The sequence below is a fragment of the Ziziphus jujuba genome, chromosome 3 (assembly GCF_031755915.1).
Source record: "Ziziphus jujuba cultivar Dongzao chromosome 3, ASM3175591v1".
Classification (NCBI taxonomy): domain Eukaryota; kingdom Viridiplantae; phylum Streptophyta; class Magnoliopsida; order Rosales; family Rhamnaceae; genus Ziziphus; species Ziziphus jujuba.
The window spans coordinates 5339490-5360134 of NC_083381.1; the positions used below are offsets into that span (position 1 = coordinate 5339490).

Consider the following 20645-nt stretch of genomic DNA (forward strand, 5'->3'; position numbering starts at 1 on the left):
ATCTCCATTTTTTGTGGTCTAACCATTTTGACCTTATAATTTTGTTCTTGTATCGGATTATTATTATGCACACGATAGAAGGAAGGGGCAGGCCTCCAATCAAGCGCAGCTAGGTCTTATACCATTACCTCACATGACAAGCGTCGAGTATTTAAAAAAAAAAAAAAAAAAAAAATTCATTGCAAAGAAATGTAATTATGGTGACTCGCACATAGTCTAGGTAAAATTTGCCTGATTCTGGGCAGCGAATCCGACATAGAAGAAATGTCTGCGGTCGAGCTGAGAGACTGTATCGAAGAGCTTCTGAGCTTCACTCTACAGTCTTATGTCAACGATACCCTCGAATTCGATCTCCGCTTATCCAAGTGCTTCTGCTCACAGCTCCTGTCGCCCGAACCATCCGACCAGTTCCCCTTACCACCAGACTTCAATGGTAATCATACTCCACTGTTTTCCCTTTGTTTCCCAAGAAAGAAAATTTCCCGAGAAAACGGCACTGATCTTCTTAAACTATTGAGTTCATCACATGTCGATTAAGACATTCTTGAAATGCTTCGTTTTCCATATTTTGTTGAATTGATACTGAATTTCTGATTATCAAGAACTCTGAAGTCAAAAGTTCTGTTTTGTTATTTGTTTTCTTTGGACATATCGAGCTCCTTAGCAATGTATGATCAGGGTGTAGTTTTATTTTAGGAATAGTTTGTAAATAAATGGTCATAAAGAGTAAGATGTTTCTGCGTAAAATTGGCTGCTTATATTCAAGATTCAGTAAAAAGCATGGTTTTCTGTCATTTTATTGGATGATTATTTGGTTAAATTGAATGGAAGTATTTATTTCGTTGTACTCATTTTGCAGAATCTCTTGAAGGTGTACCATTGTATCCCTTATACAAGCGTCTGGCTTTAGCCTTGCTTGAATCCATGACTTCCGGAACATTTCATAGGACCTATAACAAAATGACACTGATTAGTGTTGAAGAGTCATTGAAGCAAAAAGAAAGTGAATGGCAGAAACTCATTTTAGAAAAGGCATCTGAAATAGTCAATGTAAATTATGCCCGATAGTTTTTTCTACTACGTTGTTCTTCTATATTTTAATTAGAACAGTCTCATTGTTTAATAGAAAACTGCTGCATCTGATCAGATTTTAAGGACTGTTGACTTTGAACTTGATGTACAAGAACCATTTTTTTCACAACTGAAAGGTATAAAAAGTCTCTCTCTCTCTCTCTCTCTCTCTCTCTCTCTCTCTCTATCTATCTATCTATCTCTCTCTCTCTCTCTCTAAACAGGACTATCAAAATTTTCTCATCATCTTTTCTTCCTCATCTCTCAAGTTGTCACTTTGAAATCGTATTTGAAGAGAATTTGATGATAGAGTATTTGCTGAATAATTTGATATATGTAGATGGCAAGAAAACAATTGAAGGAAGGTGTGCTGTTGGTAAATACACTAGGTATGAATGACTATTCCAATTTCCTATATATCAGTTGATAGGAAGCTTGTCTATAAATCTGATATAAGTATGTTTCTTGGCCATGTTTTGGCCTTAGTTTCAATTTTATACTGTCATAAACTTTATCTATCATCTATTGAGAGGACTGTATGTGTTGATTTTGGTATTTGACACGGATGCTATTAGTTTTATCAAAATACTTAAATTCATAGCCAATGATACATGTATAGCATGTTTCTTTTGGAAGTATTATTCAAATTTGGTATGATAAAGCAATGGAAAGGTCCAAAATGGATGCCTTAATTGGACTGAGTTCACTTGTCTATTGCTGTTGTTGCGAAGCATAACTTTTCAACGAAGAATCTTATCCATGCTTGGTTAGTGTATATGTTGTTGGGGTTTTTGAATTGGTTTGAATTGATAAATTATTTGCCTAGTAAGAGTGTTAAACATGTTATAGCAACAAAGTCAACACTCTTGATCAGCTTGCCTACCTGAACTGGCAGGTACTCAGCCTGTATTTTAGACAGTCTGTTATATATGTGAAAGAAGTGGTAGCTGAATGTACGTCAATTATGATAGGTCAAATTGGCCTGAATTCCAAGAAATGGGTCTATTATAATTTAATAGAATTATTGAGTGGATTATATTTATGAAAGTGTAAATTTCAATCTGATATTAAATTGTCCATGAATTATGATGGGATAAACCCATAATATTTTGATTTTTGATAAGTGTATTGATGGTGAGCCAGGAAGACTGGATGTGCTCTATGTAAACATGATCTCAAAAGAAGAAAATTGAAGAAAATCCATGACTAAATGCTGTATGAATGTTAGAGAAATCACCTTTTCTTTTTTCTTAGTTTTTTATTTGTTCTTTCTGCATTTCCTTTTTCCAATTTTTTATTTTTCTTTATCTTACAGTTTTTGTTTGTTTCTATAAAAATATATGTTTGAGCCATCTACATTATTTGGAAGTTACAATTTCATTGGCAATGCAAATTAAAGTGAACGAATGCTAAACGTGAGTTCATGGTCCCAATTTTGCATTTCAATAAGCTTTGATAAGTTCTTGAACCAGTTCTTCAGATCTATGAATAGAACTTGTCCTTTGGTCATTCAGGATAAGTTTATTTAGATTTCCACATGATTAAATTTTAGTCTTGTGAATTTAAATAGTTGTTTTTGTGATCAGGTTATTTTTTTAAGTCTGTTTATTTATTTACTTTTAATTCTCTTCACTTTTCCTTTTTGGTTGCAGAATTGGATCAGGAACTTTACTTCTCCTCAACAAATGTATTGTGCTTCAAGTTCAGGTGCCAATGTGTGTGTGCTCGGTTTGTTCTTCTCTATGTTCTTATGGCTTTGCTTTAACTTAATGAATTTGCAGGGTGTCCACTGGTATCCTTCATTTTCTAATATGTTGGAGGCAGAGAGTCTTGGAAAAGTCCTCCCAGGAGTAAAATCTGTTGAAGATGGTTGTTTATTTTTTAATTTTTAATTTTTAATTTTATTTTATTTATTTTTTTCGTTTGGGATAACTTTCCTGGTTGTAAAATAATTATCATCTTAAACACAAGCAAGTTGATAGCATTTGATATTAGCTTTTGAAATTATGCTTCTTGTCATGGTAGCTAAGGGCCTTTGAGAAATAATCAAATGTTTACATGCCACAGATCATACTTTTGGTGAAACTATAGTTTAAAAGATTAAATATAATTTTAGAATGATAAAGCAGTAATAATAGGAACTTGAAGGGAATGTCAGGCTTGAAAGATGTGAACTATAGATTTGCTTCATCTGATAAATTGCCCCATCATAAATGAATGGATTCTAGGGGAAAGTTCCAAGCTGAGTGAAAAATTAGAGGGAAAACTGGATTGTCACAGGCTGGTGTTTTTCAAGGAAGAATGGGAGATTATAAAAGAAGATGGTTATTTGATTATTTTTTCATGCAAAACTCGTTTCCGTGCTATCATAGATGGTGGTCAAAATTTGTTATTTGAGCCTTTGGACTTTGTTTGGAAATCAAGTGTTCCTTACAGAGAAAGTCTTTGCTTGGGTGGTTTTTATAGAAAGTTAAATACTTTTAGAGGAAAAATCCATGATAGGCTATGTCACCATCTTGGTGTGTTTTGTGTTAAGAGGAAGAAGAAACTATAGAACATTTATTTCTTCACTGTAAAGTTACAAGAAGTTGGTGGATTAAATTGTTACAAGAAGCTCGTGTTTTTTTGGGCGTTTCCTCAATTTTGTGGGTCATTGGTGGTGGAAAAATCAATTGATTTTGGTTCTTGTAACTTGGCCAAGGTGTTGTAGAAGTCTGCTGAGGGTAATTTGGATTGAAAGGAACAACAGAATATTTCAAGACAAAGTAATGAGCAGTGAAGATCTTTTTGAGATAGCTAAATACGTAGCAGCTTTGTTGGTCTCTACAAATAAAGCTTTCAAAGATTTCCGTTTTTCTTTGATTGTTCTAATTTGGAAAGATGTCATGGGTGTTTGATATGTTTTTAAGTCTTTATCATTCACTTAATGATATTATTATATTTTTCTTTTGTTGTTTGTTTGTTTATTTTTTATTATTTATTTATTCATTTATTGGTTTCTCTTTTGAGGATTTCTTATCCTCTGCTTTACCTTTTTTATTGATTTCCTATCAATGAAAGGTTGTTCCTAATGAGAGGAAAAAAAGAAAAAAAGAAAAAAATTGTATCTTGGAAAAAAAGATATTGTGCATGAAGCATGAATTGAAGAATACAACTCTTAAAAAATTAGTTCCTAAGTGCGCGATGCTTTGTTAGCATGTAATGCCTGTGGTCCTGTTTGAGAATTCATTTATCATTTGGTGCACCCTTGCATCCTTTAGTAACATTTTTGTGACCCTTAAACCACTCGGTTTTACTGCCCAAGGGATATAGGCTTTTAACTATTCTGAACCAAAGAAAAAGGTGATTAAGTGTTGTCATAGATATTTCAAATTCCATGTAATGAGACTGAAAATTGCAAAGAGATGAGAAATACACATGGAAGAAATGCAGAGTAAATCAATGCCTCTTCTTTTCTCTTGGCCTCTATTGTAATATGATAGTTTGGTTTTGGTGGACTGTATAGCATATCCCATGTATAAATTTCATATTTATTTGAATTGGACATTTTAAAGCAACTTTGTTTCAAGTCTTGGAGGTCTGCAGGAGTCATTTTTATTTTATTTATTTTCTTAAAACTTGTTTTTCTCTTACCACGATCAATTCTCTCTATGAAAGTCTTTTTGGGTTGAATTTTAATTACTGACACAAGAAAGTGAAGAGATTGTACATTCATTCTGTACCTTATGGCTTGCATCTTTCAGGTGTACAAATCTACAGAAAGTTTTATACAGAAGAGAAGGAAAGGTTAAATGGTGTTCTTGCAATTAGCATTTCAAAAGCAGCTCTGCAGCCTTGTATTTCTATGGCTAGCATGTTCTCTGTGAGTATAATTATTTGCTTTGTTGAGTACATTGTTTACTTATTATTTCTCGCAAATGTTTAAGCTCTTAAGAAGTGGACCTAACTATGTATATAACACTATACATATTTTATTATTCCCCCTTATGAATTTATCTGTCCAATAATGGACATATTTGCAACTCGGGTAGATTAACAAAAATAAACACAAGAACTGAGACTGTTAAGCTTTGATATTATGTTTTACCACTATTACCAAAAGCTTAAACTATTACAAAGTGGAAACAACTATATATTTCAAGGCACCACATACATATACTTTATCGTATGTAGATTTTGATGGAGAACCTGGGAAAGAGAGTATGAGAAGTAAGGAGAGAGAAGGAGAAAGAGAACAAAACTTGGGGAAGTTAGTTATGAAATTCTATATGCAAATGCTGTTATATCTTTTACTATCACAGCTGACCCTGTTTATAAACAAAGAAACCTAATTAATAAAGAAGTCAAATAAACTGATATTTATTATAAATATCCTAAAATAAAATGTTATTACCAATATTCATGTGCCCAATCGTATATTTAGACTCACACAAACAGAGGAACGATGATAAATAATTTAAGGAGTAAATGGGAATTAAATATGTTTACGTAATGGTGCTTACGAGCATTGGCATATGCTGGCCCTGCTAAATGCTGCCAATATTGAAACCAGAAAGTAATGATTAAATGCATTGTTTGTGTAAATATTAATTATCTTCTGAAATTAAGGAATAAAGCTGTAGATGTGGAATCTGGTCTTTGAGATGATATAAAATTATATCTAGTTTGTAGAAATCATTGAAGCGTCAAAGTTCTTAAGCATAGTTTATATATGCTTCCAAAGTTTAGAAGTGATAACAGTTTCAGTTGTTATGAAATTAGATTTTTTAAATTGGTCCAAAAATATGAGCTGCGATCAAATATTGTGACCTTCCAGGTCTTCAAATTGATACAAACTAACTACTAACCTTTGGAAATTATTTGGAAATGTATGGTCATTGTGAATTTTTATATTGATCATATCTTTATCTGTTGCATGGTACCTGTCTCACATAATTTTGGATCAGCAATCAGTTTTGATGGACCAAGAAAAGTTTTTCTCAACGCAGGTGTTCTGGCCTGAAAAATGTTAGATTGTGGGCTGGATCTGAAACTGAATGCCAATTTGCCATTTTGGGGAAACTCATTATATTTGCATTTTCTTTCCTAGTAGAAGGGACCTAAATCTATGACAGTGAAGGAAATGCCGTAGTATGCATTCACATTTGATCATGTTATGTGGCAACCTCTTTTTACCATTTGATGGTTACCAGACATATCTTTTTATGTGAGCTACATATATCTTCTGAGTGATCATAGTGCTTAACATTAGTTGCAGATTTGCTTTTCTAGTTTTATTTATTTATTTATTTATTTTTATTTTTATTTTTTCCAGTTAATGATAGGTTGCATGCACTTAAAATTTTAAGCTTGAAGGTAAAAAACCTCTTTTGATTGTGATGACCACATTATTGCTTGTTAGTATTTATGCATCTTAGGTTGTAAACTGTGTTTTTACATGCTCAAGAATTGGATAGTCACAATTGAACATATGCTCTAATGTCATGATGTACAGAACGTGCCTTATGTTACATAAGACCTTTTGATTATGTGGAACAGTCCTGACAGGTTCCTTGTTTCATCAGGCATTAAACTATGAGGGTCTTCAAGGTCTTCTTGGTTTGACAAGTACCAAAGGGACAATTGAATCTGCACTTCCCCCACCAAGATCAATCCTTTTCTCATCATTTATGCTGCCACATAAACCAGTTGTAAGATAGTGGCTGGATTTGTTCGCTAAATTAACCTTTCTTTTACTTTAATTCAGTTTTTATTTTTTTTGCCCTTTGTCTATAGACATCTTTGAACTGCGCAATTGAGATATTTTAATATATAAAATGATCTTAAAACAACCAGACAATATTTACTTTGTTGGGCTTGAACAACTTGTCCATGGTGATATGAATAACACATTTACTAAGAATAAGAATATCATGCACGGTGCAGCACGAAAAACAGCCACAAAAGTTTGGTGGCTCTGTCTAGTGTAGATGAAGAGCTTGTACACACACACACACACACACACACACACACTATGTATACACACACACACTATGTATATTGATGGGGACACATTCAGATATGATCTGATATTATGTGGATTAGATGATCATAATTGAAGTTTATAAAGTCTAGATAAAACATTTTATTTTCCTTGGTGGTTTAAAAAAACTTCAATTGGTATGACTTCAAAAGCTTGGACTTGGTTTCTGAATTAAGGTAATGGCAAGAATTAGCTCCAAAGAGGTCATGGCTTCTATTGAAGGTTTAAGAGTTAAAAAATCAAGCACACTACAAATTGTCTCATTACTGATTCCGAATGTTTAAGAGCCTAATCTAGCTATTATCTCTTCCAGCACATAAACTGTTATGATTTTGTAGGAGCAAAGTGAGTAACTCATTAGGAGCAATTCCATTAGCAAGCAGAACTGGAGCCGTTTTGGGTATAATTTCTTAGAAAGAAGCCTATTTTGATTGTTCCACATTACTTTTGTGAAAAATAAATTATTGTTTATTGATGAACAAAAAATCTTTTCCTCCTATAATTTCCTGTTTAGGAACATGCTTTATTTTATAGGCTAACACTTTTGTTTCCCTCATGTCCCTACTCTTAATTGCAAATATACAAGCTGTTTGCAAATGTTTGTCTTAATTTTGTTGAGGGTTTGAACTCAAGCTAGCATGCTTGGTATCCAAGTTGGGTTTGAGCCTTGACGTATGCTCATTTAAAATCATGATTGAGCTTGAGCATTGGCATACTCGACTTGTTAATGTGTGAATAAAATAATATGTAATTATATAGCATACTTTACAAAAAATTCAGTGGTTGAATTAGAGCTTGCTCAACCTTTAATCTCGGTTAAGCTCTTGAAAATTAATTGAGTAAAACTGTTTACATATCTATATTGGATATCCTTCAACTAAGCTTGCGCTCGCTCACTTTAGCTGAATTAAGTTCTTGGTCAACCTAATTTTTACAAGCTCAGCTTCAAAAGAAAATAATTTAGATCTACTTCACTCATTTCTAAATTAGTTTTTTATATCAATATCAACGAGGAATTTTGTATTTTGTTGACTATGAATTAACCCTTTCTGGCTCGAGGTAAAAGGTAACGAGCAGTACATTGACTCATGGAGCTCGAGCCTTGGCAAAGCATGTCCATAGGAGTAGCGACAAATTTTGGGGTGCTTTTGTTGGAAGTGGTAAGTGCCTGTTTGAAAGAGTTAACTATACTCGCAGGTCTTTGTGTCACACCTGTATTTAAAATATTTTAATTGATTTCTATAGTTACAAAGGAGTAAAACTTAAACATGGATAATGGAGAGTAATGACATGCTATACAAAAGTTTTATTTGCAGAAATTGCTGCCAGCCAGTCACTTTAGATTATCAATAATGTAAAATGTTTCTTTCAAAAATTCTGTTTATCAATAGTGCATCATTGCATCCCTCTCTATCTTATTTTTCTTTCTCATTTATTTTATTTTTTATTCTGAGAGGTTAAACTGAAGTGCTAATTGTAGGAACTTAATAGAAATTGTAAATTAATTAGACCTCATTGATGGCTACTGTAAATTTGCTATGATTGTTTCATACCTGGTTTTTTTTCCCCATATTTTGTATTTTATTTTATTTTAATTTTGTTTCTAATGAATTGTTTAGAAGCCACATCGTTGCCCTTTATTTGATTAAACTGGAAGTGTTTTTTCTAAGGGTTTTTGATTGACAAAAAAAATAAATAAAAAGAAAATCAAAATACGTATGATGAGAGGGAATGATTCTATTTTCGAATATTTAAGAGATGAGGGAATGTAATATCGGTATAAAAAAGAATTAATAATAATAAAAAAATTATCAAAATTACAATAATACCATTATTTGGTTGTTCTAACATAATTCGTTTCAGTGTAGAAAAGAATAAAGCTGGAGCATAGAGATTAAAACATGACCGGCTTGAAACAAAAAATTGAAGACATTATGAGGGAATGGCTTTGTAACTTACTTGGTCATCAAAGCTAATATAAGGAGTGACTTTTTTTCGTTATCAAATTATTAAATCAAATAAAGTGGCCAAGTAATCAACCTTATATGCTAGGTGAGCTCATGGAATAGCATCTTGTATGCGGTATGAGCATAACTGAGATAATTCCAAGTATATGGATATACCATCATTGATATTACCACCTAAATTAGTATTCTAAACCAGTCACAAATATAGTAATGGACTTATAAAGTAGTCTAGTCTAGGTGCAGATGATTGCATTTTTAAATAATGCAAATTAAAACAAACACCTCAAATGAGTTCGACATGGAGCTTCCGTATATTGACTAATCATACAATAGCACAAGTCATAATTTTGTCCAACACTGCTCATCTTTCCCACAAATAAATTTTACTTCAGACTCCGTAGGTGTATCGATAGGTTGAGCTCCCAAGAGGCACTCTTAGAAAGATCAATAACATATTTGTGTTGAGAGAGTATGGCAAATGAGAGAATCAATGACTCAAGCTGAAGCGGATTCAGGGATTGGGCTAGACATGCTATTACCTTCATTGACGGGTAGCAGTCAGGTATGTACTGGTAGTTTTGTATCATGTTTACCTGGTGCACCTAATTTGGATTGCCTCATTTCACCTAGTTGTGATGTTTAGTTTGATTGGTAGCATGATTACATTTGCACTTCTTGTTACTATGTCTGATAGAATGACCTACACCATGACTACCAAGAAAGCAATGACCTCCACAACCACCATAAAAAATCACCATGAGAAGTATACCATGACTTATGCTGCCAAATACTAACATACAGAAGCTTCTCTCGGTTTTAGAATTTGAGCTTTGCCCCAATAAAGACCTCAGTAACTGCGGATAAGCATTAGCAGTGGTAGGTAAGATCTCACAAGCCAAAATTTGATCTTTAAAGGCACAAAAAGAGGATTCTAAACTATATAACAACAAAGCACCAATAAATCCCTTCCAGTGATGTTTTTTGTTAATCTATGTCAAGTCAAAGACAGATTTGTTGATCTCAGTAATTTTTAAGTGTGTTATAGTACTCAAATAATGGTTTTCTAAATTGTTTAGCAGTGAAAAACTTAATCATAAAAAATAGTTCACAAACTGGGGATGCATTTCTCTGATGTGAGAGTGGGTCTACAAGAGAGTCCCAAATAATTTTTTATTAGTCGCACAATTCAACTGTAATAACAACAAGATGTTCCATGCTGTACCATGACCATCCCATTACAATGGAAGCTCATGGTACTTTGCCCATTGAGGAATCTTTACACAGTTTGTGCTTAATCTAAGTAATTAACACCATTTGATTTCTTTAATGTAACTAAGATCCTAGGCATTCATCATCCTTGGTGGGTTAGGTTTTATCTTCGGCCATAAGTTCAAAACTTAAAAACCCATAGGGTGTCAAGTTAAACTCAAAAACAGAAAACATAAAACCATGCAACAAAATAGTTTTAATATGCTCTAAAGAAAAAATCTAGTAACCAAAAATCTAAATCCATTGTCAAAACAGACCCAGTTCTGCAGAAGAGGCAAAATCCATCAACAGAGTCCAAAACTCATAAAAAAGAGACCCTAATCTGCATAGAAGATAAACTGCAGCAACCAATGGTCCAAACTAGCAGCCAAACACACCAAAATCTACATAAGAGACTATCATTATATTAGCCAAAACGGCCTATCATGACCTCCTTAAGCGTCGTCACAATCTTTAGGTTGTATATTTGGGAAAATGAAAATAAATAGGGGTTACAAATATATTGATGTGTTTGGCCAAAAAAATCTGAAGATATATATTAAAAAGCCAAAAAAATTGCTCAAATGATATCCCAAAAAAAGAAAAAAAATAAAAAAACAGAGGTTGTAATTCGTAGAGAATCAGAGGATTCAAATATTCTACTTTTCATGGGTAGTGGGTAGTTGTCCAAACATAGTAGAAAACTATGGAAACTGTAAATAGAAGAATCGAGACAATTTTCTGAATATAGTCTACAGAGTCCAAAACTCATAAAAAAAAAAAAAAAAAAAGAGACCCTAATCTGCATGGAAGATAAACTGCAGCAACCAATGGTCCAAACCAGCAGCCAGACACACCCAAATCTACATAAGGTACATCATTATAAAGCCAAAACACCCTGTCATGACCTCCTCAAGCCTCGTCACAATTTTTAGGTTGTGTATATCTGGGACAATGATGGAAAATAGGGCTTACAAATATATTGATGTGTGTGGCCAAAAAAATCTGAAGATATATATTATAAAGGCCAAAAAAAAAAAAAAAAAAAAATTCCTCAAATGATATCCAAAATAAATAAATAAATAAAATGGAGGTTGTTATTCGGAGAGAATCAGAGATTCAAATAATCTACTTTTCATGGGTAGTGGGTAGTTGTTCAAACACAGTAGAAAATTATGGAAACTCTGAATAGGAGAATCGAGACAATTTTCTGAAAATAGTCTAGTAATATTGATGATATTCTCTAATCTGAGTGAAGATGCACACTTGATATGTTCCTGACCAATATGACATGGCTAATTATTCTTACTTGTTCATAACTGAAATATTTTGCAAATATATAATTGTTTTCAAGAGGCTGGCAGTTATTACTTATGGGCTTAAGTAGATTCATATACATGTAACAATGGTCTTTGTAGATTATGAGGTTTTTTCAGCTTCTTAGTTATCAACGTATGCTAAAGATAAACAAGTGAATAAGTAAACAAAATATTATAACCTTACATGTCTCACAGTGCTGATTTCAACAACTTTTATGATATTTCTGTATTAAACTGTGCTCATTGCTTTATTATTTGAATAGGAAGTTCAATCCGGTACATTTATCTTGATGATTATAAGTTTTTATTCATGCTATGTATTTTCTTGCTAAATCTTGAATTTCCTTAATGGACCATTTATATTGTGCTTTTTGTTCCATGCAGACTCTAATAAGAACAAGCTTGCTTTAGATGTCATCATTCACTTGGTGACAAATTGCTGCTGGTTAAATGTGCATATTGTTCCACCACATGGTGAGGTCTTTGAAATAAGGGTTGCTGATGGATATGGTGCACGGTGGTCCAAGGATGGTAGCCAGGTATTTTTATGTTTATTTGTTTTCTTATATACACATATATTTTTACGTGTAAAAGTTTTATTTTATTCAAATGTTATTATCAAATAAAAGAGCAAATGGCAACATAATTTTGATAACATACAAAGCTACCATCAATTGCAAATGTTAAAATGTTAGAAAATGAATCCAGCTATGTAAAATACAGAGGCGGCAAAACTCAAAGTTAACAGCATTAAGTGCATAGGTTAAGTTACCATGTATTGTTTGGAACCTGTCACAATTATTATCTAATCCTGTAGGAAAATTATGAGGAAACGTCATTCGCTTTAGCTGCTTAGATATCATATAATGAGAAGAAATATTTAATATTTATAGAAAGGAGGAATTGGAAGTTTATTGCCATACAACATTATTCTAAAATATTTGGTTTTAGCTATCGAACAATGATTTCTCACGTTAGGTTTAGGATCCTGCATCAGCATGAATCAAACGAAGCCCACGTTTGGATTCTTATTCCTTGTCAAAAAAGATTAAAAAAAAAAAGAAAAAGAAGAAATAAGGTACACAAGCCCCTTTCATCTTTCTAAATTACAGTCTATCCATACCAGATTATGTTAAATAATGGTCCATTGGGTTCTGTTCTAAATATTGTGTATGATGATGTAGAAGAAAGGTAAGAGGAGAGGAGGAGGAGGGGGGGGGGGGGGGGGGGGGGGGGGGGTGTGGTGGAGGGGGTGGTGTGGGGGAAAAAAAACAGAAAGAAAGAAAGAAAAAGAAAAAGAATTGAAGATAAAATGGAGGGTCGAAGATACAAATTCCCTTATTTGTTTGTGATAAAGATTCGGGTGGAAGATACAAATTCCCTCATTTGTTTGTGATAAAGATTCATCTTTTAGACATTTTATTAACCTAGGCTCGTTTATACAAGCTAAATTTCACGTATTATTCAAGTTAATGGTAATTATTTCAAGTTTGGTTCCTTCCATGCTTACTAACATGGTTTTAGAGCAACAATGGGAACCCAATTCTATCGTGCCCAAATATCTGCTGCCAGCCTTAACAACATCTACAGTTCTAAACCCTAAAAGGCTGCTATTATTTACCCTAATTTATTTTATTCTTTTTTACCGATCATTGTTCCCCAGAAGGTTCCTATCTCTGCAACTCTCTCCTCGTGAATTTTCTCCCTCTGTTACATCTATTTATTTTTTTTTTTTCCTAGATCTGCAACACATAATCATAGACTGAACTGTCCACTACACCCTGCTGTAATTGTCTGATGTATGTATGCAAATACTATTCTGCATATTTCCTGCAGAAACTACCCTAATGAATATCTGTTCTGCTCTTTCTTCCCCAGTACCATTTTGTTTTGTTTTATTTTTTTCTCTTTCTATTGATGTTATTCTATAAATCTTGCATTGTGGAACGAAATGATTTCAAAGTGTGTAAATACTCGTATGGAACAAAATGTTAATATTGATGGACAAAAAATCTCAAAGTTTGTTAATAATAATAAGCGAGATTGAAGCCCAGCAGGAAAACCGGTATATTAAACTATTATTATACCGTATATTACCTTTTAGGTCAATGAAGTTAGTTTGTTTATGGAATCCCCCTTACAAATTCACTGGGAGGCAACATGCAGAATTCTCAGGTATCTTAAAGGTACTATTGGTTTGCAGGTTTTCTGCAAAATGGGATTTTCAAATGTTTTGGAAGCTGTTTTGGTGTTGATTGCTCGGATTCTATTTCAAATAGATGATCTACCATTGGATATTGTTCCTTACTGTGTTTCAACTTAGTTGCTTGGATGAGTAACAAACAAAATGTTGTAGCGAGGTTGAGTGCTAAAGCTGAATATGGGGCAATAACTCACATCACATATGAACTATGTGAATGAGAAATCCTTTGCAGGAACTTGGATTGTGTCTTTCTATACCTATGGTTATTCATTGTGATAATTAAGCTGCAGTATGTCAATTGTGAAGAACAAATTGGCGATATCTTAACTAAGTCCTTAAGCAATGGGATGTTTGATAGTTTTTATTTCAAGCTGGGACTACTCTAATCTATATGTTTCACCTTTAGAGGGAGTGTTAAAGATAGGGGTTTTTAGTGATTTCATATTTATGTTTAACCTAGGCTTGTATAAAAGCTAAGTTATATGTATTTTTCAAGTTAATGAGAGTTATTAGAAGTTTGGCCCCATGTTATGTTTCTAACTTTTAGGGTTTTATGTCATCAAGGTGGTGAATTCAACAAAAATGGCATATGGTTGGTGACGTAGATTGATTTAGGAAAGTAACAGGAATTAAAAAATTATAGATTGATTACTAGCATCAAACTAGTAGATTTTCAGGAATCACTTCTACGATCTTTAGACATCTCATCAAAGTTTTGGTTTGCATCTCGCAAAACCTGCATATCTTCATTACCATTGATACTCTCTGTGTAGAATTTTATTTTTTATTTTTATTTTTTTCCCTTTATGTAGAAATTTTAAATACATGAACTTGAAAACACATAGTAAATGTGTTATATATACCAAGAGATACATAGTTAACTGTGGTATTATACGTGATACATGTATAAAGTATCCATGTGATGCATAATGGACTTGAAGATTGTTTTACTGCCCACTTGAATGAGGTTTGTGTGCATGAATTTGGATAGATTCGTGAACATTAATTAATACTGAATTTGGATAGAGTCATTAACATTCATTAATACCAAGTTGAATGGATGAACTTAACATTAAGGGGTAAACTTGAGACTCTTATAGACCAAGGAGGTGCTGCTGTATCACAGATTAATCTTAGACCCAAAATAACACTACCCATCATCACCTAGAATCCTAGATAATGCCCAATCAAATTTTGGGCTTTAGAAATAGGTTTCCCTTTTATTTGATATGTTTCAATGGACTGCTTCCACTTGCCTATATTAGTGGTTTAAGATGTCGAATCTTCCAAGAAATTCTTTTGAAATCAATTAATAATGTCAGTTACAGTAACACTTCTTTAATTGACTACTGTATTCAACTTCTTTAATTGACAACTGTACTTGGCTTTTAAACCTTCTCATTTGCTTTGGAAAGCTAGTGTACTAAAATAGCTTAAAGTTTTCGTTTGGATTCTTGGGCATGATAAGCTTAATATTCTGCCAATATGTTACAACGAAGATGTCCATATGCTTGCATGTCACCATATTGGTGGGTGATGAGTTGGAAAAAAAAGGAAGTCCATAGATCACTTAATCTAGACTGCATTATGGCTGCTAAGTTCTGGTATTTCTTGATTGAAGAAATTGGGATTTTATGGGCATTATATTAAAGTTTTCAAGGTGGCTGAAATTGGGATGGGGATGGCTATAATATTCGGGCTTCTTTTGATGTGTCTACTGCAAAGGTGTTTATGCATATTCTTAGCTTGAAATCATGGAATGTGTGGGCATGCTAATGGGAGATTCATTTGAATTTTAGGATCTGGTAGTAGCAAAAGTTACCATACACCAAAAATCATGAACAGCTGCAATATCAAGCTTCACCATTGTGTATAAAATCATTGCTGATTACTAGAAATTTAATAAAATGAATCATGTAATCATAGGGTTAGAAGATGATATCCCAACCAAAGATGGCAATGAGGGTTGTGTAGAAAAACTTAATTAGATGACTCAATTTGATCCTATTGTTATGTTATACAGATATAAGATCTTTTAAGTGTTGTTCTTGTTGTTTGTGCTACATTAAACCTACATTTTCTTGTTGTTGCTTCAACACATTAAATCTGTATCTGTTTAATTGCTGCTTTGTTTGTAGCTAAACTATTGTAAATAATATATGCCCTATGCATTATATTATAATATTCCTAAAATTAGAGCATCGTATTGGTTTTTTATTTTTTAACTTTATTTTGCATAAGAACATAATTTTGTTGGTTCTCTTGGTCTTGGGACTGACTGCATTGTTTTGTATCTGACATACAAAAGTAATGGCGTTCGTGTGTAAATAGGTATGATTTTATATTTTCAAAGTTTATTTTATTCACCAAGGGTGAATGATATTGATATTTATTCTTGGTATACTGTGAAGTAGAAGCAGTCAAAGTTTATTTTATTCACCAAGGGTGAATGATATTGATATTTATTCTTGGTATACTGTGAAGTAGAAGCAGTCAAAAACATGTTGACTAAAATAGCATAGCTTTTTTGAAGGGTGTTTTTTATTTATTTTTAATTTAATTTTTTTCTTAATGACTAAAAGCTTTTGTTTTCATACTAACCTTTCCCTAAGCAATTATGTAAAAGACTCCATTTATTTATTTCAGTTTATTGGATTTTTGGAGCCATATATGGAAGACGGTCACTCAATGGGATGGGAGCACTAAACTTGGTCAGAGCGATGTTGTCTGCAATTTTCTGAATTTAAAGCGTTTGGGAATTTCCCTAATCCGTTATCTCTTGTCTATGAATCTTATTTTAGAATAAATATATATCCATCGTTGTGTTGTATACAATTGTGGCTTATATGGATTGATATGCTGACTTCTGGCTCTATGTTGTTGTATACTAAATATGAGATTCAATATGTTTACAAAAAAACTCAATAGAATCGTTATTGTTGACAGTTCTCAATATTCAAGGTCTCTTTTGGGTCGGTCTTCATGCCATCTATGTCAATTTTCTTATCACCATGTTGATGTTCCATTAGGATGTTCTTAATGATCAACTATGATATTGAATCTACTCTAATGTAGGAAAATTTTTTGGTGTAAATATTTTGATTTTATAAAATTTGGATATCAACGTTAGTAAATGTTGAATAATGTGTGTATTAACTTTAATAAAGTCAAGATATCATGATGGAAAGAAGACTACTACGTATATATATATTTATTTATTTATTTTCTGGTTCTAGTGAAGACAATGGGACCACCCCCTATTATGTGTACTCAATAATTTCAATTTTATGGTATTTTTATTAAATCATTTTCTAGATTTACGTGGTTATATCCCTTGCATAAAAAAAATCAGATTTTTATGATTGTTTTATCAAATTTCAAAGAATAATGGAAAAAAAAGTTTGATTGCCACATTAAAATGGTGGATTTACGTCAACAAAATTCGAAACTTACTTGAATGAAAAGGGAATTGTACATCAAATCTCCTATCCATGCACACGAGCAAAATGGATTGATAGACAGAAAATACAGACACATGGTTAAGACGAGACTTACCATGATTGTTCATGTTAATGTACCATTAAAACTATGGGTTGAATTTTCTAAACAGCTGTGTACCTTATCAACCACCTACCATCAGTTCCTCTACAAAATGGTACTCCTTTTTTTTTTTTTTTTTTTAGTTTATATAAAAGACATCCGGATTATAGTTATCTACGTGTTTTTAGATATAAATCTTTTCCATATTTAAGAAATTATGGTGATCGCAAATTTTCTGAGAAAACATATCCAAGTGTTTTCTTAAGATATAGTTTTCATCATAAATGTTACGTGTGTTATCATCCAAATATATAAAAAAAAAAAAAGGTATATATTTCAAGATATTTAGTTTTTGATGAAAGAAGTTTTATTTTCTGCAAAACTAGTAACAATGTTTTGCAGGAACCACTTGAATTGGTAAGTTTTCTAGAACATGAAAGGGGTATACCTCCAAACAAGAACACAAAACCAAACAAGAACCAATTCAATGGAGAACAATATTCAAACATTGATCCAACTTGCAATAACAATATTCCAAAATTTCATGAGACTAACAACAGAGAAGTTGTTATAGAAATAATAAGAAGGAGCAATGAAGCTATTGAAATCGAAAGCACTATGAACATGAAGAATAGAATGAACCAAGAAGTATTCCTTCAACTACTAAATCATTAGAAACCAACATCTCAAATCAAGGAGGATATGATGATGCCTCTACATCCAATCCTGAACAAAATAATACCCCAAAACCACAACAAGAACATACAAGCCAACGTGATAGTCAACCAAGTCCTTTTATATCAGTTCATGATCCTAGAGGTATTCAAGATAATCTAATAATTGAATTGCAGGTCTCTCCAGCCAATATGAATCAAACAAATACAGAAACATTTAACACTCATCTAATGATCACATGAAGGAAACTTCAAAACAATCCAAACCTTGAATCTCAAATGGCTTTTATATTTGCTGAACCAAAAACCTTTTGAAGAGCTTTACAAGATCCATCCTAGTTTCATGATATGTAAGAAGAAGTTACTGCTCTTTATAACAACACCTGGATACTAGTCTCGAGACCTCAAAATATAAACATTATTGGATCTAAATGGGTGTATAGAATAAAATATAAAAAAGATGGTGTAGTGGATCAACTAAAAGCACAACTGATGGCATAAGGATATACATAGGTCAAAGGGATTGATTTCAACGAAACCTTCAGTCCCATTGTTAAGCGTACAACTATTAGATTAGTTGTTTCAACTACCATTACATCAAAATGGACAATCTGACAGCTTGATATTAAAAATGCTTTTTTACATGGACATTCGAATGAAACGATTTATATGAACAACCTGCAGGTTGTATCTCTTCAACTTATCCTAATCATGTTTGTTAGTTAAAAAGATCATTCTATGGGCTTAAACGAGACCCTAGAGCATGGTTCAATCTCTTGTTTCAATTTTTACTCTGTCTTGGCTTTAAATTTAGCAAATCTGACCCTTCTCTTTTTGTTCTCCAACAAAATTATATTATTATTGATTTATGGGGATGACTTATTATTGATAAGGAATTATTCCACTATGATCAACAATCTAATAAAAAATGCAAACAAAATTTGCCATAAAGGACATATGAAAGTTACACTATTTTTTAGGAGTTGAGACACGATACTTTCAAGGGGGCATTTTCTTATCTCAATAAAAATACACCAAAGATCTTCTAACTCGAGCAAAGATGCTAGAAGCTGCTGAAATAATGACTCCAATGGCCATAAAGGTGGCCTTAAGATAATGATCATGAACCCATCAATGCCATAGCATATAGAAGATTGGTTGGAAGCTTACGATATCTCACATTCACTTGCCCAAATATAATCCATATTGTTAGTAGAGTATGCCAGCACTTTCAAAATCCTATGCAATGCCATCTATGTGAAGTAAAACACATACTCCACGACCTTAAAGGGACGATAGATTTTGGCCTTAGATTCCTTCAACAATATTCCCTTAATCTAACTAGTTTTTATGATGCAGATTGGACAGGATGCCCTATAACTTGTCGAAGACAGGCGGATATTGTGTTTACATTGGAGCTAATTTCATCTCTAGGTCATCAAAGAAGCAACCAATTGTTGCACAAACTAGTATAGAAGCAGAATATAGAACAATGCCTAAGCAACTGCAAACTTATGTAGATTACATTCATTTTACGTGATATTGGTGTTTCCCTTCTCAAACCACTACAGCTCCTTTGTGACAATATTAGTGCATTGTATATCATAAATATAGTTCTTCATGGACAAACAAAGCACATTGAAATAGATTACAATTTGTTAGGGAACAAATAGCATAGGATTACATGTTTTATTCCTTCCCACCTTAGGATTTCAGACATTTAGATAAAACCATTGCTAGGTGACTTATTTCATTCCAAGCTTGGGTTTATTCCATTCCACCTGCTAGATTGAGGGGCCATGATAGCATAGGTCAATCTCATTTAGCTTAATCAATGATAAATCATAGTAAAGCAAAAGCAACAAAGAAAACGGGTAGTAAATAAGAAATTGATGAAGTCAACTAACAGACATGAAACCAATATATATAAAGGAATTGATGGAGTCAAGTAATAGACATGGAAACAAATATGAAGGAATTGATGGAGTCAACTAATAGACATGGAAACGGATATGATTCACTATGGAAACAAAACTAATATGCTCCATAAAATAAATTTTTGTATTTTTTGCAAATTTATTTTATAGGAGGAAAGAATCTCACTTACCTTTCTAGCTTTTCTGTATTAGGAAGATGTTTATTACATCCACAATAGTGAAAAGTCAAAACTATAATTGTGGAGCAAAATCAATTGTTTTCCATATATTAATTCTAGCTTGTACTTTATATAGGCACGCTTTTCTAGGAAAAATTAGTCGATTCTATAATACCAATATTTATGGAATTCTACAATGTTTTGCTTACAATATTCCAAACTATTGTCCTAAAATGCATGAAAAGAATAAAAAAAAAAAGAAAAAAAAGAAGTGAAGGTGTTTGCTTTGAGTTTGTTTGTTTTGTAAAAATAAAAGAGAAAAGAGAAGAAAAAAGGGGAAAAAAAAAAAAAGTGATTTGTTGCCCTTCAAAAGAAAGAAATGTTTAAAAGCAAAAGAAAATATCAAAAACTATAAGTTTGGGGGGTGTACATTTCTTATAAAAAAAAATAAAATTGTAGTTTAAGAGAATCAAATTCTTTAATAAGTTTTTGCTTAAGTTAGAAAA

At 32.5% G+C, this 20645-nt stretch overlaps 1 protein-coding gene across 5 annotated transcripts; it reads left to right on the plus strand.

The window, feature by feature from the left end:
- LOC107422004 (uncharacterized) lies at positions 1-16783 on the plus strand. Of its 5 annotated transcripts, XM_048476736.2 has the most exons (12): positions 4-433; positions 860-1050; positions 1148-1208; positions 1412-1460; positions 2724-2778; positions 2853-2940; positions 4815-4933; positions 6636-6761; positions 8160-8253; positions 12012-12166; positions 13732-13813; positions 16477-16783. In XM_048476736.2, the coding sequence occupies exons 1-12, from the start codon at positions 265-267 to the stop codon at positions 16569-16571; spliced, it is 1284 nt and encodes a 427-aa protein (XP_048332693.2). In that variant the 5' UTR covers positions 4-264; the 3' UTR covers positions 16572-16783. The 5 variants fall into 5 exon arrangements, with proteins under 5 accessions (XP_060671478.1, XP_048332696.2, XP_048332694.2 ...); XM_060815495.1 differs by lacking the exon at positions 1412-1460 and having other exon boundaries at positions 1-433; positions 2853-2863; XM_048476737.2 differs by lacking the exon at positions 2853-2940 and having other exon boundaries at positions 2-433; positions 2724-2788.
- The last annotated feature ends 3862 nt before the right edge of the window (positions 16784-20645 follow it).

Coding starts and splice junctions, on each gene's coding strand:
- LOC107422004 (XM_048476736.2), top strand. CDS start 265: ATGTCTGCGGTCGAGCTGAGAGACTGTATCGAAGAGCTTCTGAGCTTC. Junction 1,051..1,147: donor AGGCATCTGAAATAGTCAAT/GTAAATTATGCC, acceptor GCATCTGATCAG/ATTTTAAGGACTGTTGACTT. Junction 8,254..12,011: donor GGGTGCTTTTGTTGGAAGTG/GTAAGTGCCTGT, acceptor TGTTCCATGCAG/ACTCTAATAAGAACAAGCTT.